The sequence below is a fragment of the Mchenga conophoros genome, linkage group LG3 (assembly GCF_057382185.1).
Source record: "Mchenga conophoros isolate Kocher_MC1m ecotype Shallow Benthic linkage group LG3, M_conophoros_male_GT1.1, whole genome shotgun sequence".
NCBI lineage: Eukaryota > Metazoa > Chordata > Actinopteri > Cichliformes > Cichlidae > Mchenga > Mchenga conophoros.
The window spans coordinates 3,957,197-3,982,286 of record NC_140528.1 but is presented as its reverse complement, the minus strand read 5'-3'; the positions used below and the strand labels follow the sequence as shown (position 1 = coordinate 3,982,286).

The window sequence follows — 25,090 nt, the reverse complement described above, 5'->3', positions numbered from 1 at the left end:
CGGCTTTTAAAAATGTCCAGTGTTGGTGACGACCTGATGTGAAGGGCGACTGTTCCAGAGTTTGGCTGCAGCCATCGATAAAGCTCACCTCTGTTTTTACGTCTAGTTCTGGTCAGAAGCTGCTTATCTGCAGACCTGAGGGCTCCACTTGGATTCTTTTGTTAAAGAGAGATAAGATGGAGCCAATCCATTCACAGATTTAAAGACAACCAGATCTGGAAGTGGATTCTACCACGTACTGGTAACCAGTGGAAAAAGCTGGTGATGGGTCGTCTAGCACAGACCCACCGCTGGAACCAGACAATTGATGAGGGAGAGAACTGTGACAGCGCCGTTCCTTCACTTGACCTCAGTCGCTCTCGTCTGCTCCCTCGTAACACTGCTCTTTATTGAGCTTACATGAATATGCACAAGTTCATTATGACGTCTTACACAGGTATGAACAAAGAGTACCAGTCTGTGCATAGTGTGTGTGTGTGTGTGTGTGTGTGTCTGTGTGTGTGTGTGTCTGTGTGTGTGTGTGTGTGTGTGTGTGTCTGTGTGTGTGTGTGTGTGTGTGTGTGTGTGTCTGTGTGTGTGTGTGTCTGTGTGTGTGTGTGTGTGTCTGTGTGTGTGTCTGTGTGTGTGTGTGTCTGTGTCTGTGTGTGTGTGTGTCTGTGTGTGTGTGTGTGTGTGTCTGTGTGTCTGTGTGTGTGTGTGTCTGTGTGTGTGTGTGTGTGTGTGTGTGTCTGTGTGTCTGTGTGTCTGTGTGTGTGTGTCTGTGTCTGTGTCTGTGTGTGTGTGTGTGTGTGTCTGTGTGTCTGTGTGTGTGTGTGTGTGTGTCTGTGTGTGTGTGTGTGTGTGTGTGTCTGTGTCTCTGTGTGTGTTTGTGTGTGTGTGTGTGTGTGTGTGTGTCTCTGTGTGTGTGTGTGTGTGTGTGTGTGTTCCAGATGTGACCCTGTGACCCCAAAGCTGGTGCTAAGAGTCCAGCGGTCCCCCTAACAAAGGGCTCTTATACTTAACCAGACACAGAGTAGGTGTCCTCCTACACCAGGGGTCTCAAACTCGCGGCCCGCGGGCCAATTGCGGTCCACAGGACAATAGTTTTTGGCCCCACCTTAATATGAAAATGTAATGTTAGTTTGATAATGTATGACACTTTACAGTGTTGTGGGCGGAGCTGAATTAACCCACCAATCAGGGTGGGATATGGATCTCAGGGGACACCAGCCGGGCTTGATGCAAGCAGGGAAACATTTCTCAATGAGTCAAAGTTCCAGCAGCGTTGCCCTGGAGTGTTTCTTTCTTTCCTGTGCCTGGCTGGCTTCCTCCTTTCTATTGGGCAAACGCCGACATTCGCCCCAGCGCGCTGCGTTCACAACACTTCAAAAAAAGTTGTTTTTTTAAGTTGCTGCCCAGCGGGACGTTATACGTATATAGATTTATACACACGTCAGTGGGATTTAAAGTTATTTTTCCACAGAGAGAGATCTCATATTAACTCTCACAGTGATGCGTAGGCGGCGGGATAAAAGAAAAGTCATGAACTCAATGCAGCCCAATTTAGTCTGCAGTCACATAGCGACACCTGTTCATCGGCAACAACAGTCCCCGGTAACCCGGACTAATTATAGGGTCGCACCGTAATTTGTGGCTCGATGTTTTTATTTGCATCACTCCGTTTGCATTGCAGCAAACATGAACATTACATATATTTCAATATAATGTAAAAGCAGTCAAAACAACTAACATCAGAAACAGCTGATGTTATTTGTTATATGTCACGGTGTCATTTCCGCTTCTTTCTCCTGTAACAACAGCCCGGCGCCGTGAGCAGTCGCCTTTTTTGCGCTCGCTATCCCTGCACTTTCTACCATCTGCAAACGCCACGGTGTTCGTGTCGTCATGAAAGACATGAACATCGAGCGTAAAAACAAAGGAGACTGCTACTGGCTTTTTATCTGCCGATCGCCGTGCTACGGTTGCAAGAAAAAGAAGCAGAAATGACGTTCTCTACGCGTTGAGACGTTCCCCGTCCGTCGGCTAAACGCTTGATTGAACCTTCAATGCGACAGTGACACCAAGTAGAATTATAAATGTCACATAGCCCCAAACATGTCTTTTTCAAAGCCTGCGGTGAAGAGAAAGGTTGGTGATGAGCACCGACAATTTCAGGAAAAGTGGGAAATGCAATATTTCTTTGTTGAGCACAGGGGCACCCCGACCTGTCTTATTTGCACAGAGAAAGTTGCGCTGCACAAGGAATACAATTTGAAACGTCATTACACAACTAGACATGCTGAGCTGGATGCAAAATACCAGGGAGACGAGAGAGCGAACCGGGTTGCCAGTCTTAAAACAGATCTACTGAGGCAGCAAGATTTCTCCAAGAAAGCAACCAAAGAGAATAATTTTTAGAGGAAATGGAGTCAGAATATGGGGATGTGCTCGACTTCACTGAGGTACGTTGGCTCAGCAGGGGAAATGTATTAAAGAGACTTTTTGAGTTGAGAGCAGAAGTGAAGCCTTCATGGAGAAGGATGGAGTTAGTGTTCCTGTGCTAACTGATCCCAAATGGCTCATGGACTCAGCTTTTCTTGTTGATATGACACATGAGCTTAATGTACTGAACAAGACGTTACAAGGCCAGGGGCAACTTGTCAGTGCTGCCTATGACAACGTGAGAGCATTCTCCACAAAACTGGCGCTCTGGAAAGCTCAGCTCTCTCAGACAAACCTTTGCCATTTCCCAGCATGCAAGGCACTTGTGGATGCAGGCACACCATTCAGTGCTGACGAGTATGTTGATGTCATTTTGAGGCTACAGGAGGAATTTGATCACAGATTTGCTGACTTCAAGACACACAGAGCCACCTTTCACATTTTTGCGGACCCCTTCTCCTTTGATGTGCAAGATGCCCCTTCTGTGCTTCAAATGGAGCTCATTGAGCTGCAGTGCAACTCTGAACTCAAAGCAAAGTTCAGGGAGGTGAGTGGAAAAGCAGACAAGCTTGGACAATTTTTGAGAGACTTGAGCCCTAGTTTCCCTCGGCTTTCCCGAATGTTCAAGCGGACCATGTGCCTTTTTGGTAGCACATACTTGTGCCAAAAGCTCTTCTCCACTTTGAACTTCAATAAGTCCAAGTACAGGTCCAGACTTACGGATGATCATCTTCAAGACATACTGAGGGTCGCAACTGCTTCCTCCCTCAGGCCAAATCTGGCTCGGCTATGCGAGAGGAAACGCTGCCAGGTCTCTAGCAGCAAGGAGTAGGCAAGAGAAGCCATGTTCAGAAGAACAGTTCATTTTCTACAGTGTTCCATTCATGTTCAGAAGAAGGTTATAGAACTGTTAATACAGACATTTCAATCTAAACACAGCAGATATAGAAGACTGAAAGAAAAACACAAGTTCACTGACTAAAAATATCTTATTATTATTTTATTTATGTATTACAGATTGATTTATTTTCTTATTAATTCTTAATTTGTTTATTTATTTTTCATATTTTGTGTTAAAAAATAAAAATAAAGAGATTTGAGAAGATTGGAATTTTTTAACCATGCCTTTCTTGTAGAAAACCTAATGCGGCCCAGCCTCACCCAGACTCTGCCTGCAGCGGCCCCCAGCTAAATTGAGTTTGAGACCCCTGTCCTACACCATAAATCAGTAAGAGAGGGTACGACCTCTCTCATGGCCCCAAGTGGTGTGTGCATGCCAGAGCACTCTGGAAGGCACACAGAGTCTTTACAGACTACTAAGGATCGAACCTCTATCATCATCCAATCGATTATAAAACTCTAAGCATATATGAGTAAATATTTCTAAGCATCAATCAACAATATAAACCTTACAGCTGGTTTTAATAACAGAATTCATTTGTTTCTCAAATGAGAAAGAGCTATCGAGAAACACTCCTAAATCTTTAGTTCTGAACTTTTCCAGTGGGCCAAGGTCAACATTATTAGATAATGCTAATTCTTTTCCCTTACATTATAACAATGTGAGGAGTTAATGCTAAGTATACTGCCATTAGCGGCTAATTCTAATTAGGGGTGAATAATTACTAGTAGCTAATGCTAATATCGTTTTCTCTTTCCTTATAACAATATGAGCAGCTAATGCTAATTTGATGTGAATTAGCATTATATTAGTGAGGAGTTAATGCTAAGTAGGCTACCATTAGCAGCTAAAGCTAATTTGAGGTGAATAAGCATTAGTAGCTAACGCTAATACCCTTTTCCCTTGTGTTATAATGATGTGAGACGTTAATGCTAAATAGGCTTCCATGAGTGACTCCTTTCCCTTGCATTATAAAGATGTGAAGAGTTTATGCTAAGTAAGCTGCCATTAGCAGCTAATGCTAATACTGTTTTCCCTTTCTTTATACAACTTGAGCAGCTATTGCTAAGTAGGCCACTTTTCTCTGCTAAGGATTTGTGTGACCATGATGGAAACTCTGATAAGCTAATGCTACTAAGCTAATGCTGTTTATGGGCCCTGTTAGAATCAATATTTCATTCTCATTCTGTTGTTTGAGAACAATAACAGAAAAATGTGCACTTGAGAACAAATTTATTGTGACTTCAGCTGTGAATGTACAGTTTGTCATTATTTAAGCTTCCATTTCCAAATGTTAGCTGACACTTTATTAGGTACACTGGTATCTATCTCAGGTACACCTGTGACCTAAATGTTCCTGCAACCAGACTCCTTGGAGACCCCTACATAAATATCCATGAACTATCCAGCTAGACTAGTGTGTCTGTCCCTGAAAATATTCCTGCATGTGTGATTGTTCATGTCTCATCTGCAGGAAACAAACAGGAAGTGAGTGAAAGACACGGGAAATGTTTCCAGCTCTTCCTCCTCTATCAGATTTTCTCTCCATACCTGAGAGTGTCCAGTCTCCAGCCTGGATCCTTCAGTCCAGCCAACAGCAGCTTCATTCCTGAGTCACCTGGATGATTGTAGCTCAGGTCCAGCTCTCTCAGATGGGAGGGGTTGGAGCTCAGAGCTGAGGCCAGAGAAGTACAGCCTTCCTCTGTGATCAGACATCCTGACAGACTGCAAACACACAAAACAACAATCTATCTGTCAACAGTTGTTTTCTCTTTGTCACAATAACATCTATCCATTTACATCCATTCAATGTAACTTTATTTATAAGTGACAATACCCAACAGACAACAACAGTCATCTGAAGCTGTTTAACAGTGTAAGGTGACCGCCTCCACTGTGAGCAGCACTTGGTGATGGTGGGAAGAAGAACTCCCTTTGACACAAAGATCCTCCCAGTGAAAACAGGCTCCAGGAGGAGCATCTACCATGACTGGTTGCAGGGTGAGGGGAAAGGGAAGAGATGAGCTCAGAGAGACAAGAACAAAACAGAGAGACAAAAGTTAAGGACATGCAGTAGTGACATATAAAAGCATCAGGAGTGAAAAGAGGGGAGAAGAAAGCAGAGCATCATGGGAAGTCCACCAACAGCCTGAGCCTATAGCAGCATAACTAAGGGATGGTTCAGGGTCACCTGATCCAGCTCGAACTATAAGCTTTATCAAAAAGGAAAGTTTGAAGCTGATCTTCAAAGTAGAGAGGGTGTCTGTCTCCTGAACTCAAACTGGGAGCTGCTTCCACACCCAGTCCAACATAGCCAGGCTTTCTTTGCTGCTTTGACAAAACCTCAAATCCCAGTCAGAGATGATGAGCATCATCACAGTGATGATCATTTCTCTGTAACCCAGGCTTTCTGCTTCAGGATCTGTGCACGCTCACAGAACAAGGAGACCTTTAAACATCTTTTCACTAACTGGATGGACTGAGCTCAGCCTACAGATGAACTGGTGCCAGAGATCATAAAGAACATCAAACAGTCAAATTCAACACTTTTAATGGAAATATGAGATTAATGCTGCAGACAATCATGAACCTGCTGAATTCATGAACATCAAGAATGCAGCGAGTGGTAAAATAAAGATTTGACCTCAGTGTGCTCAGTGTTCCTGTCTATTCCTAACATATTCCTAACATGATAGCTGCACTTTAGAGCTCTAAAACTGGAACTGACACATGTTTAAACTCTACATGTTACTCAGTACATTCAGTTCTGACACTCGCCCACAGTCCAACAAAGGAAACATGGAGATCACATCAGTTTGTCACCAAAGTCTAATTATTAGGGCAACTTAACCTGTTATAATCTCGTTAACTCATTAACTGATTAACGTCAGCAATTATTTTAATCACAGTTTTTAAAATCATGATTATTGTGAAAGTGCTCACTGGCTCTGAATATAAAAGCCATGGGTCACAGGAGGGATGTTGATCAGTGCTGGCTTGAAATGGGCGTCATTATGCGTCTCAGCCAATGAGAGCATTGAGGGTGGGCCTAATACTACTGCAGCGCTCACATGACCCAGGACAGAAAGAAAGGGGCGGGGACAGAAACATGGAGACAGGTACAGACCTTTGACATGTTCATTTTAAACTGTTCCAGGAGGCAGTGTTGATACAACTAAAGTTATCTGTTGTTGAAGAAGTCGGTCTGAGGAACGTTCTTAGGATCAACAAATGACGGCATGTATGAGCCTCAAGACGCAGCATCACAAGAAGAACACATGAGCTGTAGAAAAAGGAGAGACTACGAAAGCCACGGCGTTACAACGTGAACATGCTTGATCAGAGTGTGATTGTGAACAGGAGGAAGACTCAGCTGAGAACAGTGTGGTGGATACAGAGCAGAGCCCACCATCAGTACAGAGGCCTGTCCATTAGAGTGCTGCTCCAACATGCAGCACATGTACTTGGCCACAGCTGCAACATCTGTACCTGTGAAAGCTTCTTCTCTGTTGCTGCTCATATTGTGCAGAAGAAGAGAGTTTCTTTATCATCAGAAAATGTCAATGAGCTTGTGAGTCTTAGCAGCTGGCTCGGTGCAGAGGAGGAAGAACATGTCAAGTCAGAGGAAGATAAATGCAGTTCATGTTGTCAACTCAACCTGGACTGTTGAAAGAGTTTTTCTTTGTCTGGTTTCTGACTGAGATTCTCCAAAGGAAATCCAGCACAAACACACACTTCACACACTCAAAGTCCTGCACAGTAAATGAGCTGATGAGCGTTTGTGCTGCTGCCTGATAACAGAACAATAGTTCTGCTGCTTCCTGTTCTGCAAACACACATTTATAAATGTTCACTTGCTGTTGATCAAAGGTATGTTGGTGGCTCTGGACGCTGAGGGAACTTTGTAAAAAACTAGATCAAATGTTAACGTCCTGGCAGAGGCAAAGAACTTTGATTTGATATTTGATTAGATTCATGTTTCAGCTCAGACTGACAGAAATATTTGAACTGCTGCTGTGTTAAAGGGAACACTGCTGTTAGAAAGCACCTGATCTGTTTCTGCACACTGAATGTTGCACTTCTCATACTGCAGTACTATTAAAATAAGTACACAATGCACTACTTTTGAACTCATGATTGAATGTTGCTGTAACAAAGCCATTAATGTGATTCAAAGTGTTCATGGTTTCCCAGCACAACAAATGATTGCACAAGTGTGACTGATCCACTTTCTAATGTGTGTGTAGCCCACACTGTGTGTCACTGTGTCACAGGTGAGTCTGTGTGTCCAGGTTCTATGAGGACAACAGGATATAGTGACTGAGTCCAGCAGCTTAAAGTCTGACTCCATCCTCCATTTAAATAACTCACAGCAACAACTGAATAGCTTTGCCTTTGTGTAGCTGACACTTCATTTTAATGTCCTTCTATTCTGGTTCATCTGATCTCAGTTTCTATAAGCACACAGGTTTCATCAGGACTCTATGACCTCAGTAATCTTTGCTGGGCCTTAATGCTCTGAACAAAGCTGCACAGCACAAGACTAAATAGAAATGAATCAGTCTTTCATTCTCACTGCTGTTTGACTTCAGCTCTCAATGTCCCACCATAACCCATGGAAAGAATTACTGTCCATCCAGGCTGCTGAACATGAAGCTGATGAAGGTGGAGTATTGTGAGGGCTGATGGAGATGATGATGAGGAATCCAGGAGCAGTGGGTGGATGGCAGCATCAGCATGAAGGATCAGTGTGAGAACACATCATCATCCACAAAGGAAACCAGTCTGAGTGTCTGACGCTCTTGTTAGAAAGACGCAGTCCCAGCAGTTAGCTTGTCTGCTAGTTAGCTGAGAGCTAACTCACTTGTACATTGAATACCAAACTGTGTAAACCAGGGGTGTCAAACATATGGCCCGTGGGCCAAATCCAGCCCTTGACATAATTTCATATGTCAAATATTGATGAATTTTCAGGCTTGCTGATAATCAATGTGAGCACGGCTGAGATGTTATTCTGATGAGCAAACCATGTGACCAAACACTTTAAGAGACAGACTGGGATCATACCATTATGTGAAAGAAGATGGAAATGTCCCATAGACAGCAAGGGTAGTGGTAGAGACCAGTACACAGAGAAATGGGAGCTGTACTGAAATGCAAGCGTGTCAGGAAAGAGTGAAAAGGCAAAATGAGCAGCATCTGGCTGCATTTCAGTGATATTGGAGACCACAAAGCTGAGTGCAACATTTATACAGGAGATATACAGGAGACGCTGAGAGCAGAACTGATAAAATTAGGAGCTGGCTAAAGTGAGACCCATTTTTATTTCCACCCATTTTCCACTGTGGAGGACAAAAGGTTTCAAACTGGTCCAGGTCTTAAACCTCACGTGTTCTTCCTAATAGCAGTAAATGGATAGAAATAAGGCTTTTATGAAAACACTGAATAAAACTTGCTGCCTTTAAAAAGACTAAATGTACAGTTCAGTATTGAATACTACATAAAATAAACTATATATAAAGTGTGTCTGAATGGCAGAGATGCAGAAATATGTGCATGTAGCACAGAGCCACGGCTCAGTGTCTGAATGAGTCTCACAGACCTGAATGTGCTGTTGAAGCCATTTATAATTATAACGTAATTCTTTACTCGTTTGATCTGCTCCTTACCACAAGCCACCAGACGTAGAAGGTTTTGGACTTTTAACTATATTTTCTGAAGTTTTACAACTTTTCTTACTGTTAAAAACCTCGTTATGGCCATTCATGCTGTACAAAGTAATTAGACATGTGTGGTATCTACAGAAACGTCAGAATCTCAGCTAAAAGTTCACAAAACCATCTCAACAACCACCAAACAGCTGAAACAGCAGGTGAACAGATCACACAAAAAAGATGTAAACACAAATCCCCCTGATCATCTGTTTTTTTAAACATGAAGCGTCGTTTTGGACGTTCATTTACTGCTGGTTCAGTGAATTTTGGTTGGACAGTGATGAAACCTGCAGTCTCAGAATCTGTGAGAAGTCTGCTTTCAGCACGCAACTGCATTGTTGTGTTGTGTGCTGTGGATCCACCTCTGCAAACTCATCACTGTTTCACCATCATGTTTCTACACTGAACAAAAATATAAACGCAACACCTTTGTTACTGCACCCATTCCCCATGGGATGGACGTAGAGACCTAAAATTCATTCCAGATACACAATATAACCATCCCTCCCAAACAGTGGTCACAAATCAGTCCAAATGTGTGGTAGTGGGCACATCTGCTATATTGAGATAATCCATCCCACCTCACAGGTGTGCCACATCAGGATGCTGATCTGACATCATGAGTAGTGCACAGGTGTACCTCAGACTGCCCACAACAAAAGGCCACCCTGGAATGTGCAGTTTTTTGCGTTATTGGGGGTCTGGGGACCCAGAACCGGTCAGTATCTTGTGTGACCACCATTTGCCTCATGCAGTGCAACACATCGTCGCATGGAGTCTATCAGATTGTCAATTGTGGCCTGTGGAATGTTGGTCCACTCCACTTCAATGGCTGTGCGAGGTTGTTGGATATTCGTGGGAACTGGTACACGCTGTCGTATACGCCGGTCAAGCACATCCCGAACATGCTCAATGGGTGACATGTCCGGTGAGTATGCTCTCAATTTTAGGTCTCTACGTCCATCCCATGGGGAATGGGAGCAGTAACAAAGGTGTTGCATTTATATTTTTGTTGAGTGTACTTAGACAATAACAAAGGAAGCAGTTCCCAGGAACTACTTCCTGTCTTGTTAACATAAGAGTACGTTGCCCTTCAAAACACCTCCACTTCTCCTCTTATTAGAGGACTGCCTTATTATTAATCTGCTAATTCTGTCAGTTGATGAAAGAAAAATGCTTGATCTCACCTGAGAGTTTCCAGTGTACAGTGTGGACTCTTCAGTCCTTCAGACAGAAGCTTCACGCCTGAATCCTTCAGGTTATTGTTACTCAGGTCCAGCTGTCTCAGATTAGAGGTCTGAGAGCTGAGACCTGAGGCCAGAGCTTCACAGCTTCTCTCTGACAGGTCACAGTGACTCAGTCTGAAAAATAACAGATAAACAATTACAAAAATAAAACACTTATGTTGAAGCGTAATGAGATACTATTATTTTTAGCAATATTTCATCTTGTTTTGTCAGGAAACTGAGCACTGATGCAGAGCAACATGTGGAGAGAATCAGAGGAGAAGAAGTGAAGAGAGAACAGCAGTAAAACAACACTGAATTGTTCAGTGTGCTTTTGATATCAACAAAATGTGTCAAATTTCTTTATTTTGTATTTGTTTTAGTAGAATTGATGATTATCACTTAGATAACAACCACAGGCCAGGTCTAAATTGCACTTTGGTGACAGTTACACCCAGAAATATTTCAGAAACGTGGACAATTTGTGCTCCATTGTATTCAGTATTGAACAAACTGAGTACCGATGACCACTTAATATTTTTGATATTTTATTTGAGTTGTTCCACCTGATCTGTGTTAACTAGAATAAACATTTAAAAGCTAAAGCTATGATCACATATGTACTTACAGAGCTTTGTTGGAGGCTTTGACCACTGGCAGCAGCCTCAGTAGAGCCTTTTTAAAGGCTCGTGTTCACACTTAGATCATCGATTTCTACTTACATTTCTTTCTGGGAAAAATGGAGATTACTTTGAAAACAGGAACTATTTTCCCCAAAAATCAGCCCTTGATTAGTAAATCACTCCAACATGTTCTCAGTCAGAAGAAGCTGTCTTGTTATGAGGGAGAGAAGAAAAAGATCGAGGCACAGAAACTTGTTGAAAGAGAGATAAAGCAGCTAAAATCAGGTGTAAAAGTAAAACAGAGGATGAGCTGAATAAAGGACACTCAAGGCTGGCTTGGAAAGGAATGAAGTCCATGGTGGGGATGCAGAACAAGGACCAAAGATGAATGTGATGCTGAATCAGCAGAAGACTTGGACTCATATAATTCCAGCTTTGATATCATTGATTTCAATGAAGATCTTTGTGATTGTAGCAAAGGGCCGGTAGCTCTGAGAGTCCCACTGATGAGGTTTCTGTGAAGGTTCGCAGTTATCTAAAGAGCTTAGAAAAAAAGGCATCTGGACTTCTTAAAGTTTCTTGAAGACGTTTCACCTTTCACCTCTCATCCAAGAAGCTTCTTTATTTCAAGGGTCAAATAGTGGAGAGTCCCAGATTAGCCTGTGTACAAACAGACTTCAGCCATATAAGAGTGTGTGTGAGTGAATGAGAGCACACACAGGACACTCTGATCTCTGAATGTGTGTGACGCAGTGAAAAAGAGGATTGTACTGGATATACTGTGACTGACAAACAGAGTTTAAAGAGAAAGGTGTTTGGATTAAAATGGATTATGCTAAAGTGAACGTGCTAATGAAATCTGAACTGACTGAAATGTGAAGTGAAGATAATTCAGATGTAAAAGAGAGAGAAACTGATAATAAGGTGGGGCTGGAGATCAGTGAAGGGCATGTAAACACCTGATTGGTTGAGTAGATATCAGATCGACAGTTTAACAGTTTTCCCTGTGGATTATAACTTTAAGAAGATGTGACATTCATCAAGGAATCCTGCTCTCCGGATTATTTCCACGAACACTGAGCTGGAACACATCTACAGTGCTGGAAGTGCCCGTCTCACCACCAACCTCTCTGTGCACATTCACTTTTCAACCCTTTGTGAGACACTAAACGTGTAAATCTGAGTATTTATCTACAGTGGGGCAAAAAAGTATTTAGTCAGCCACCGATTGTGCAAGTTCCCCCACTTAAAATGATGACAGAGGTCAGTAATTTGCACCAGAGGTACACTTCAACTGTGAGAGACAGAATGTGAAAAAAAAATCCATGAATTCACATGGTAGGATTTGTAAAGAATTTATTCGTAAATCAGGGTGGAAAATAAGTATTTGGTCACCTCAAACAAGGAAAGTCTCTGGCTCTCACAGACCTGTAACGTCTTCTCTAAGAAGCTTTTCTGTCCCCCACTCGTTACCTGTATGAATGGCACCTGTTTGAACTCATCATCTGTATAAAAGACACCTGTCCACAGCCTCAAACAGTCAGACTCCAAACTCCGCCATGGCCAAGACCAAAGAGCTTTCGAAGGACACCAGGAAAAGTATTGTAGACCTGCACCAGACTGGGAAGAGTGAATCTACAATAGGCAAGCAGCTTGGTGTGAAAAAACCAACTGTGGGAGCAATCATCAGAAAATGGAAGACATACAAGACCACTGATAATCTCCCTCGATCTGGGGCTCCACGCAAGATCTCATCCCGTGGGGTCAAAATGATCATGAGAACGGTGAGCAAAGATCCCAGAACCACACGGGGGGACCTGGTGAATGACCTGCAGAGAGCTGGGACCAAAGTAACAAAGGTCACCATCAGTAACACACTACAACGGCAGGGAATCAAATCCCGCAGTGCCAGACGTGTTCCGCTGCTGAAGCCAGTGCATGTCCAGGCCCATCTGAAGTTTGCCAGAGAGCACATGGATGATACAGCAGAGGATTGGGAGAATGTCATGTGGTCAGATGAAACCAAAGTAGAACTTTTTGGTATAAACTCAACTCGTGGTGTTTGGAGGAAGAAGAATACTGAGTTGCATCCCAAGAACACCATACCTACTGTGAAGCATGGGGGTGGAAACATCATGCTATGGGGCTGTTTTTCTGCCAAGGGGACAGGACGACTGATCCGTGTTAAGGACAGAATGAATGGGGCCATGTATCGTGATATTTTGAGCCAAAACCTCCTTCCATCACTGAGAACTTTGAAGATGAAACGAGGCTGGGTCTTCCAACATGACAATGATCCAAAACACACCGCCCGGGCAACAAAGGAGTGGCTCCGTAAGAAGCATTTGAAAGCCCTGAAGTGGCCTAGCCAGTCTCCAGACCTCAACCCCATAGAAAATCTGTGGCGGGAGTTGAAAGTCCGTGTTGCTCGGCGACAGCCCCAAAACATCACTGCTCTCGAGAAGATCTGCATGGAGGAATGGGCCAAAATACCAGCTACTGTGTGTGCAAACCTGGTAAAGACCTATAGTAAACGTTTGACCCCTGTTATTGCCAACAAAGGTTATGTTACAAAGTATTGAGTTGTATTTTTGTTATTGACCAAATACTTATTTTCCACCCTGATTTACGAATAAATTCTTTACAAATCCTACCATGTGAATTCATGGATTTTTTTTTCACATTCTGTCTCTCACAGTTGAAGTGTACCTCTGGTGCAAATTACTGACCTCTGTCATCATTTTAAGTGGGGGAACTTGCACAATCGGTGGCTGACTAAATACTTTTTTGCCCCACTGTATGTTAGTGCAAACACCTCTAATAGGTTGGTTTAGTCTTTCCAAGTCATATCTTCCCTTGGAGTCTGCGGTCCAGGCTTCTAAAATCATCCTAGTTTAACAAGCAGTACAATCTAGAGTAGAGCTGCACTAACAGGTGTGACTGATGAGATCTGATACTCATGTTTATTTGTATCAGGACAAGCAGGGAAGACCTGGACATCAACTCTGTCAGGCTGCCTGAGTCCTCTCACCCACATCAGCTCAGAACTCTGCATTATCTACTGAGTCAGACTCAGAGGATCAGGGATCAGAAGTTCTACAAAGAGTAGAACCAGACTTCCTGTATAGAGGTGTGTGGGCCTACTGATCCACAGTGTCAGCACAACTTTCACATCATATTCATCTCAGCACAACTAAAACATGCTGACTGACCCCAGAGTTTCAAGTCCACATCCTGGACTCTCCAGGAAACCACACAGATGCTTCACTCCTGGATCCTGCAGGTTGTTATTGTTACTCAGGTCCAGCTCTCTCAGATGGGAGGGGTTGGACTTCAGTGCTGCTGCCAGATAATCACAGCTGATCTCTGACAAACCACAGTCCTTCAATCTGAATAAAAAATGAAAGATGTAAGTTTATTAGACAAAGTGCTTGAAATCATTCAGTGTTTCATCATCTGTTCAGAGCTGAAGGTGGTTCAGAATGTAGAAGTTTAGAAAATGGAAACTCCAAACAGCTGAAGCCAACAGGAAGCAGCTTCAAACAAACAAGAGAAAAAAATGAATTTTTCACATTGAAGTTGACAACTTTATGATAAATGTACAAGTTTTGCCGTGTGAAAGAGAAAAAACTGAACAGGAATCCTCAGAGTTGAACCCTCTGCACAGAGGTTCAGATTTCTCTTCAGGCCCCAAAGTGCAGAACAACAAGGTTTCAAACAGCTTCGTTCCAGCAGCATCAGCCACAGAAATGCAGAGATAATTCTTTGGATCTCTTGGTTGTGTTGTATGATGCTGTGTTTGCATATCTGGTGTCTGTGTTGCTTTGTGAGGATGGATCATTTACTGCAATTCCAGATAAACAGAGCTGGACCTGAACCTGGTAACTTCACTTAGAAGACACTTGTGACGGGAACGTGTGAGAAGTTTTGAGCAGACAAGTGTTGATTTTGAGTCTGGGACGAGGTCTCCACAGTCTTTGTGGAGATCCACATTCTGCGTACTGCCTGTGAGAAGCTGCAGACATTTCTCCTCCAAATCCACTGAGCAGCTGCTCGTGGTGGTATTAGCTTCATGTGTGCATGTTAGCATTAAGCCGCGGTGACACTCTGCTGTGGACACGGTCACAGCTGGACGCATGATGGATGAGTCGTCCTTCCTGTTAAACTTCTTTGAGGTGAGCTTGAAGCTGCTGCTTGGGGCGCATGCACAGCTGGTTATTGTACTGGAAATGTTCTGCAGACGAGTCCACGTGCTCACAACAAAGCTCAGTGTGGACGACGCTGATTAGTATGAGTGCGCACTTGGTCTGAAAACTGGAAAGCTTTGAGTATCCCTGCTCTCTTCCCTCTTCCAGAACAGGGAAGAGAGCAGCAGCAGCGTTCAGCACAAACACAAAGGATCAAAGAAGAAGAACATGACAAGCTCAGATGGAGGCTGCAGTGGACACTTTTCATTGTTTTAACATTCGCTTTCACTTCAGCTTCACCAACAACAGCACAAGCAGAGCAGCCCACTGACTGCGTGGCCGTGACGGCGCCCCCTGGTGACTGTAAACCACTACAACATGTAGACGGCCGTCTGCTGCTCATTTCTTTACCACCATCACAGGAGCTCTTTATCATGTTCTACACTCTCATTGGGTCTTTGTGTGCTTGTTTTTACAACAGTAGTCATTCTGATTGGTCAAAGAAGACAGTCAGCTGTGACTAAATGTAGCTCCTACAGCAGTGATTGGAATAACTACTGAAGCTAATCCAGTATCAAAGCTCAGGAATCAGCAGCTCCCACCTCATTTTCTTTGAACAACTATTTTTAGCTGCTGTGTTTTTGTGTTTCTGCGGACCTCAGACATCCTGCTGCTCTGGAGAACTGAAGCTCTAAAGGCTTCAGCCTTTATCTCCAAGAAACAAAGCTGATCATGGAGACCCAGCAGGTCAGCTGATCTGTGGACAGCACCAGCATCTTTAAGTGTCACGGCTGCCGAGGCGAGCCGTGTGGAGTTAGAAGAAGGACCCAAGATGCAGGCAGTGGATGAGATGCCGGTGAGTTTATTTACACAGTGGTGAGAAGGCAAAACAGGCAAGAGGGAAGACAAAACTAAAGACCTGAACTGGGAAAGCTAAATGACAAACCTGAGATGAAACAAAAAAGGGAAGAGAGGCAGAGAGACGAGCAGGACACCGAGGAACACAGACTGAGGCGGAGTTACACAGACAAACCGGCAACAGGCAGGAGAACACACAGGGCTTAAATACACACACCAGTAATCAGGGGATGAGAGACAGGAGGGCAACACAGCTGGGAGGAATCTGGGCTGACGGGACAGGGGAAACGTAAACTGATCACACTCACATACGACACGGACCTTCACAATAAAACAGGAAACTCAGATACATGGAACCAGACAAGACATTGAACTAAACAGACAGATTCAGACGCAGACTCAGAGGCAGATCGAAAATAACACAGAACTTAAACAATCATCATCTAGAAAATGATAACAAACTAAAAGCGCTGGGTCACCGACCCAGGACCATGACAGTAAGTAAGTCTGAGAGGTGAGCAGTCTTTGGAAGCCTTTACACTGATAGTCTCAGAGCAGGATTTGGATCATTATTTGGCTTTTCTTCTATTATTATGTTTAGTTTCTGCTTCACAGATATTCTCTGAGATGTTCTCTGAAATGTTTCCCACTGTTGGACAAACTTTCACAGTTTCTTCATAAAGGAGATCTCCTGTGCAGTCCATCTGTGATAATAAGTTAAACACTGAATTATGATTCATATCTGAATGTACTGACTGTTAATTATTGATGAGAACATAATCAGTAAAAATAAATATGTTTGAGTTTGGCTTTGATGAATCAGAATAAAAGTAATAAAATAATGATTTTAGAGACAGGCCGAACTCAGGCCAGCTGACAGCCTGTGTACAAACAGACTTCAGCCATATGAGAGTGAGTGTGAGTGAATGAGAGCACACACAGGACACTCTGATCTCTGAATGTGTGTGACGCAGTGAAAAGGAGGATTGTACTGGATATACTGTGACTGACAAACAGAGTTTAAAGAGAAAGGTGTTTGGATTAAAATGGATTATGCTAAAGTGAACGTGCTAATGAAATCTGAACTGACTGAAATGTGAAGTGAAGATTATTCATTATTTACTGAGTCAGACTCAGAGGATCAGGGATCAGAAGTTCTACAAAGAGTAGAACCAGACTTCCTGTATAGAGGTTTGTGGGCCTACTGATCCACAGTGTCAGCACAACTTTCACATCATATTCATCTCAGCACAACTAGAACATGTGACTGACCTCAGAGTTTCAAGTCCACATCCTGGACTCTCCAGGAAACCACACAGATGCTTCACTCCTGAATCCTGCAGGGTTTTGTTGTGACCCAGGTCCAGCTCGCTCAGATGGGAGGGGTTGGACTTCAGTGCTGCTGCCAGATAATTACAGCTGATCTCTGACAAACCACAGCTCTTCAATCTGTATAAAGAATGAAAGATGTAAGTTTACTAGACAAAGTGTGAGCTTGAAATCATTCAGTGTTTCATCATCTGTTCAGAGCTGAAGAAGGTTCAGAATGTAGAAGTTTAGAAAATGAAAACTCCAAACAGCTGAAGCCAACAGGAAGCAGCTTCAAGCTTTTTGCTCACGGTGCACCATGTAAAACCAGTTAAAAACAATAAATAAATGTTTAAAAAAAAAAGGAAGCAGCTTCAAACAAACACAACAAGAGAAAAAACTGAATGTTTCACATTAAAGTCCTACATTTCTCATAAAAACAGGAAAAAGACTTGAAAAAGTCGTGTTTTTCCTTCCAGGAACAACAAGGTTTCACTTTTAAAGGTGAAGTGTGACAGAAATGGACATATTTGAAGTCCAACACCTTTTTCCAGTCACATTATTAAAGCAGACAAACTACAAGCTCATTTTCATTCCAACAAGTCATCTTATGACCTGGACTAACAACACTGGTCTCTATGTGCAGCTGGCTGTGAGACCAGTGCTCAGGGAGCGTCTACAAAGTGCAACACTGAAAGAACATCACACACTCTTTTGCTTCCAGCACTTTCACACAAACATCTACTGTCATTATTGTCACCAAACTCTGTGGATCCTTTATTGCAAATTCAAATGGGATCAAATGGTCAGACAAAAGAGGGTTTTGAGGAAATATGATGAAGTGTTGTGTATTAGCAGCAAGTTATTGAATCATTTTCCTCAGAAACCAAACAAAATGATTGACAAACATGTTTTTACAAACTCAGTGTTGGACTTGGATCAGCAGGATAAGCTGATGTTTAAAGGCATTTGAGTCTCGCTGTATGAGAGTCCAGTTATTACTCAATATTTATGGATGATGTTCTTTCAGTGTTGCACTTTGTAGACGCTCCCTGAGCCTCACAGCCAGCTGCACATGGACCAGCTGACATTACCCAGCATTAGAGGCGGCTGTAAAAAAATGGATTTTCCTATTTAAATGGTTTCAATTTGAATAAAGCGATGTTGATTCATTCAATCCTGAATCGATTTTTAATATAAATTTATTTTGCCAGAATCTCAGGTTAAAGCTCCCAAAAGTATTTCAACAAGCAGCAAACAGATAAAACAGTAAATGAGAGCAGCTAAACACACAAAGATGGAAACACAGAGCGTGGATCGTTCACTCGACGGCACGTACACGGACACGCCGTCGGGGCTGAAAGTGGACAGCTCACAGATCCTGAAGCTGCAGGTTTCATCTGTCTCCAACCAAAACTGACTGAACCAGCAGCAAAAGAAGATCCAAACTCTGCTTTACGTTTGATGAACATCGTCATGAATTCTCTCTGACTTTGACGTTTACTTCCTGCACAGCTCTCTCTCTCTCACAGTGTACTTCAAGAACAGTTTACCTTCAAAAATCTGTTTCCTGCATTATTCACTGCTTATTACGCACCAGTCTGCTGTTGTGTTCACTGCTGTCGGCCTCCGAAAACAAAGCCTCATTTCTGCTGTTCAATACTGAAGAAATTTAAACCTTTTAAAATGATGACAGATTACAAACTCTCAGCTGTGTCTGTAATCAAACCTCTGTAACTTTGCTTCACTTCAGCAGCATCAGCTCATGTTCACATGTTGATTCATGGTTTGCTTCAGTTTTTGATCGACTGCAGAATATTTTGAAGGTTATCTGCTATAAAAAGCCAGAAGAGGAAAATCTGCTTCATGTGTTTCTGTTTGATCCTCAGTGACTTTGACACAAAGGCCTCTGCTGTGATGATCACACCTCTGATCAAGTCTCACAGTGTCACAACTGATAAATGATCAGAGTTAGAATATTTCCCACTGTCTGCTGTGTGCCGTGACCTTTGACCTGCTAAAGACAGTCAGCTGTGGATTATTCATTGTTGTGTCTGATACTTAGAACTGTGAGGAAGAACACTACACAGTTAATCAGGGTCCCCTCTCTCTGAATCAGGAAAGGTGTGGACCGCGGGCCATACGTTGAGTATCACTGTTTGAAATGCAAACATTGTTCTGCTGCAGTCAATGGACTAAACCAGAGAAGAAGAAAACAGACTTTACCATGAAGATCCTCAGTGTGGATCAGTATAATATCAGCCTGATCTCTGCAGTTTAGTGTCAGCACAACTTTCACATCATATTCATCTCAGCACAACTAAAACATGCTGACTGACCTCAGAGTTTCAAGTCCACATCCTGGACTCTCCAGGAAACCACACAGATGCTTCACTCCTGGATCCTGCAGGTTGTTATTGTTACTCAGGTCCAGCTCTCTCAGATGGGAGGGGTTGGACTTCAGTGCTGCTGCCAGATTATTACAGCTGATCTCTGACAAACCACAGCCCCACAATCTGTATAAAGAATGAAAGATGTAAGTTTATTAGACAAAGTGCTTGAAATCATTCAGTGTTTCATCATCTGTTCAGAGCTGAAGAAGATTCAGAATGTAGAAGTTTAGAAAATGGAAACTCCAAACAGCTGAAGCCAACAGGAAGCAGCTTCAAACAAACACAACAAGAGAAAAAACTCTGATGTTTCACATTAAAGTCGTACATTTCTCATAAAAACAGCACAAAGACTTGAAAAAGTCGTGTTTTTCCTTCCAGGAACAACAAGGCTTCACTTTTAAAGGTGAAGTGTGAAAGAAATGGACATATTTGAAGTCCAACACCTTTTTCCAGTCACATTATTAAAGCAGAAAAACTACAAGCTCATTTTCATTCCAACAAGTCATCTTCTGACCCTTTATTATTATTGTTATTATTCAATATTTATGGAGGATGTTTTTAAATTGGGCTCAAATATGTGACAGACATTTCATCCCATGTCAGTTTGGCCTCATCCTGGGACGGATTATCCAGCACACACTCTGACCACAGGCCCAGGGGCCACGCAAAGCTGGGCTCCATCCAAGAGACAGGAAACAAACCAACACAATAATAAAAAGCACCATGTCATCTTCTTACATCTTCAAGACAAACATAGTAAAAACATGAGCATATTTGTTTCCTGATAAAATGATGTGACAGGTAGAACAGAGTAAAGTGGTGGTGTTACAGCCTTTCTCCCCTCTGCTGCCGAGGCTGTTAGTCTCTCCCAAACTCAGCTACAGGACTTCCAAATGAATGAAAGCAGCAGAAGTGGCTTTACAAATGAAACCACAGTGACAGACAGTAATTAACAATCTCCTAAGCAATCCAAAGATAAGAAAAGTTCACCTGCCAATTCTATAAAGCTTGGTTGTTCATACAATAATATCATTTAATGATCAGCAGTGGGGATGTTTGGATCCTGACCTGAGAGTTTCCAGTGTACAATGTGGACTCTGCAGTGCAGCAGACAGAAGCTTCACTCCTGAATCCCGCAGGTCATTGTTACTCAGGTCCAGCTCTTTCAAACTAGAGGATTGGGAGTTGAGAACTGAGGACAGAGCACCACAGCTTCTCTCTGAGAGGTTACAGCCACTCAGTCTGGAAGAAAACAAACAAACAAATTAATTAAATCAGTCAAATGAAACATTTTTTTAACGCCAGCATGCAATACAATTATTGGTTAACTAAATAGCTTCATTAAAACACATCTCTTCTTCTATAGCAGCACTTACTCCTTGTAAGCTCCACCTGCTCCACCTTCTGAGTCAGTTGTTCACACCAAAGAAAACCACCATCATTTCATGCGGCTAACATACCGGCGCCAGCTGTGGTCTCAAGGCTGGAGCTGAACATAACAAATTTCACCCTGCTAACAGATGGTGTTTTGACTGTTCCTTCCCATCCTGAACCAAGAACCAAGATGGCGCCGCGTATGGATGCCCTGGTGCTTCAGTGCATTACTTTTGTTTTGTTTTTGTGCATTTCTTCTGTGTCTGGGCACTCCTCTGGATACTCTTACACCAGAGAAGAGCTCCTTAACTACAGGACTACAACTCCTGTGGATTTATTTCCAATATTTGTCGCATCTGCGGCAGATTTACTGCAGACTCTGACCAGGAAAGCGAGACGCCGAAAGAGAGGAAAGCGAGCCGGCGCACTCGTGCGGTTGAGGAGACGCGGGCTGAGAACTGCTCTTCCCGGGATCTTCCTTTCTAATGTACGCTCACTCGGGAATAAGATTGACGAACTGGCCCTGATGAGAAGCATGAACAGAGACTTTGCCTCCTCCTGTGTCTTATGTTTTACGGAGTCGTGGCTCAGTGAGAACATCCCAGACTGCGCGCTCAAGCTGGAGGGCTTCCATCTGCTGCGCGCGGACCGGCAGGCCTCTCTCTCTGGTAAGACCAAAGGTGGAGGGGTCTGCTTCTACATCAATAGTGGCTGGTGCACAGATGTGACAGTGATTGCTCAGCACTGCTCTTCCTCTCTGGAATATCTTTTTATTCACTGCAAACCGTTTTATTCTCCGCGGGAGTTTGCTTCATTCATCCTGGCCGCTGTTTACATCCCGCCAGACGCGGATGCGCAAGCAGCTCAGTGCGCTCTCGCGGAGCAGATTCTCCACATGGAGCGGACATACCCGGACTCTCTCATCATTGCTCTTGGGGACTTTAACAAAGCCAATCTGAGCCATGAGCTTCCGAAATATAAGCAGTATATTAAATGCCCGACCAGAGAGGAGAGGACATTAGACCACTGCTACAGCACGATCAGCGGGGCCTATCGCGCGGTGCCCCGCGCTTCACTCGGACTTTCTGACCACGTCATGATCCACCTAATCCCCGCGTACAGACAGAGGCTGAAGCTCTCCAAACCTGTCGTGAGGACTAAAAAACTGTGGAGCAACGAGGCTGTGGAGGAGCTTCGCACGTGTTTGGAGACCACAGACTAGGACACATTGAAGGCTGCTTCTAACAGCTTGGACGAGTTTACGGACACTGTCACCTCCTATATCCACTTCTGTGAGGACAGCATTGTGCCATCATGCACCAGGGTGAGTTATAACAATGACAAACCCTGGTTTACTCCTAAACTCAAAAAGCTGTGGCTGGAAAAGAGAAAGGCGTTCAGAAGCGGAGACAGGGACTGCTACAGAGAGGCCAAGTACAGGTTCACTAAAGAAGTGGACATTGCTAAACATCAGCACTCTGAGAAGATGCAGCAGCAGATCTCAGAGAATGACTCGGCCTCTGTGTGGAAAGGTTTTAGGAATATCACCAACTACAAGCCTAAAACCCCCCACTCCACTGACGACTTGCTCTTGGCCAACACCCTCAACGACTTTTACTGCCGTTTTGACGAGCCATCAGGCAGCCTTCACACCTCCAACGGCCCCAACAATAGAGACACTTTGGACACTCATTCCCCCACCTCTCCCCCCTCCATAGAGCCATCACCACCTTCAAACTGTTCACCTACAACACCCCCCTCCTCACCCCACACAAAAGAGGATTTCACACCACCTCCTCCCACCACAACTCTTCATATTCATGAAGCAGATGTGAGGAAGCAGTTTAAGAGTCTGAATGCTCGGAAAGCTCCCGGCCCAGACGGTGTGTCTCCTGCCACCCTCAGACACTGTGCAAACGAGCTGGCCCCAGTGTTTTCTGGCATTTTCAACTCCTCACTGCAGGCATGTCATGTGCCTGCCTGCTTCAAGTCCTCTACCATAATCCCTGTCCCCAAGAAACCTAGGATCACTGGACTAAATGACTACAGACCCACAGACCCGTGGCTCTGACATCTGTGGTCATGAAGTCATTTGAGCGCCTAGTTCTCTCCCATCTCAAGACCCTCACGGCCCCCCTCCTGGATCCCCTGCAGTTTGCATATAGAGCCAACAGGTCTGTAGACGACGCCATCAACATGGCCCTACACTTCATCCTGCAGCATCTGGACTCCCCAGGAACCTACGCCAGGATCCTGTTTGTGGACTTCAGCTCTGCCTTCAACACCATCCTTCCAGACCATCTCCGAGACAAGCTTTCCCAGATGAATGTGCCTGATCCCATCTGCCGGTGGATCACTGACTTCCTGACGGACAGGAAGCAGCATGTGAGGCTGGGAAAGAATGTCTCGGACTCCCGGACCATCAGCACCGGCTCCCCTCAGGGCTGTGTTCTTTCTCCTCTGCTCTTCTCCCTGTACACCAACTGCTGCACCTCCACCCACCAGTCTGTCAAGCTAATCAAGTTTGCAGATGACACCACCGTTATTGGGCTCATCTCGGACGGGGATGAGTCTGCCTACAGGAGGGAGGTTGAACGTCTGGTGTCCTGGTGCAGCCACAACAACCTGGTGCTGAATGCCCAGAAGACAGTGGAGATTATTGTGGACTTCAGGAAGCACACAGCCCCACTCCCCCCCATCATCCTGACTGACACCCCCATCACCTCTGTGGACTCATTCCGCTTCCTGGGTACCACCATCACCCATGACCTGAAGTGGGAGCCCACCATCACCTCCGTCATCAAGAAAGCCCAGCAGAGGATGTACTTCCTGAGGCAGCTGAAGAAATTCAACCTGCCAACACGGACGATGATGCAGTTCTACACTGCAATCATCGAGTCCATCCTCACCTCCTCCATCACCGTGTGGTACGCTGGAGCCACTGTCAGGGACAAACAGAGACTGCAGCGTGTTGTGCGCTCTGCTGAGAAGGTGACTGGCTGCAGACTCCCATCTCTGCAGGACCTGTACACCTCCAGGACATTGCGGCGTGCAGCTCGGATCTCAGCTGACCCTTCTCACCCTGGACACAGTCTGTTTGACCTGCTCCCCTCAGGCAGGAGGCTCCGGTCCATTCGCACCAGAACCTCTCGCCATAAGAACAGTTTCTTCCCCTCTGCTGTTGGACACATGAACAATAACCATATGACTGTCCCCGCCACTAACACATGACCCTACGCTGTGTCACTGCATCATTCCATGTTTGGCACTGATCACCACCTGCACTCATGTATATATCTTTCTACGCAGCACTTTTAATTCTTATTCTCATGTATATATCTCATGTATATCTCATGCACATATCTTTCTACGTAGCACTTTTAATTCTTATTCCTACTTTTATTTTTTCATGTCTATTTAAGTGCTATTTATGACACTATGTTTGCACTGAAGCACCGCAGCAATTTCCTAATGTTGTAAACCTGCTCAACATTTGGCAATAAACCCCTTTCTGATTCTGATTCTGATTCCTAAGCATGCTTATCCCCTCCCGGTGCAGACGGTGGGTCGAGGGGACCAGCGCAAATGCTGCAGGCCCGGATGCGCTGTCTACACCGGCTGTCTCTCACCTTTTACCCATCCCTGTTACTTGTCATGTGTTTTTATGGCGTATTAAGAGTTTTCATGTGCTCTGCGCTAAGGTCATTTTTTTTGTCTGTTCTCAAACTGATCTCCCTGTTGGAGCTCAGTCTGTGAGGAGTTCTTTTTTCTCCTCATCTTTCCTGCTGTTGTGCATTTTCTGCTGTTCGGTTCCGGGTCGCTGCTCTAGCAGCTGACCGGCCAGCTACCTAGCCTGACCCGTCTCCCCAATGTGATGTTTGTGTATTGTATGTACGGTTGGAAAGCTCAGTATCCTAATTGCCCCTTGAAAATAAATACAGTGTTCTGAATCTGAATCTGAAAAGATTACAGAAGACGACTCTGTTCAGTAAATATTACGCTCATGCTGTCACGAAATACCAAAGGTAGGTAAAACTCTGGTTGTTGCAGCCATCCAGTATGACATGCTTTGTACTCTCCTGCTG

At 44.0% G+C, this 25,090-nt stretch overlaps 1 protein-coding gene across 3 annotated transcripts in view; it reads right to left on the bottom strand.

The window, feature by feature from the left end:
- Window positions 1-25,090, bottom strand: part of LOC146577017 (protein NLRC3-like) — a 543,118-nt gene that overhangs the window by 209,400 nt on the left and 308,628 nt on the right. Inside the window, exons 7-12 of one of the 3 annotated variants that reach the window (XM_085268135.1) lie at window positions 20,700-20,873; window positions 19,578-19,754; window positions 17,203-17,379; window positions 14,098-14,274; window positions 10,224-10,397; window positions 4,685-5,047 (exon numbers count right to left, since the gene is read on the bottom strand). The exons of the other annotated variants lie outside the window; for them this stretch is intronic. Coding sequence (XP_085124261.1) covers window positions 4,855-5,047; window positions 10,224-10,397; window positions 14,098-14,274; window positions 17,203-17,379; window positions 19,578-19,754; window positions 20,700-20,873 — 1,072 coding nt within the window. The 3' untranslated portion in view covers window positions 4,685-4,854. Of the gene's footprint in view, window positions 1-4,684; window positions 5,048-10,223; window positions 10,398-14,097; window positions 14,275-17,202; window positions 17,380-19,577; window positions 19,755-20,699; window positions 20,874-25,090 lie in introns of those variants that run through there. 3 annotated transcript variants of the gene reach the window in all.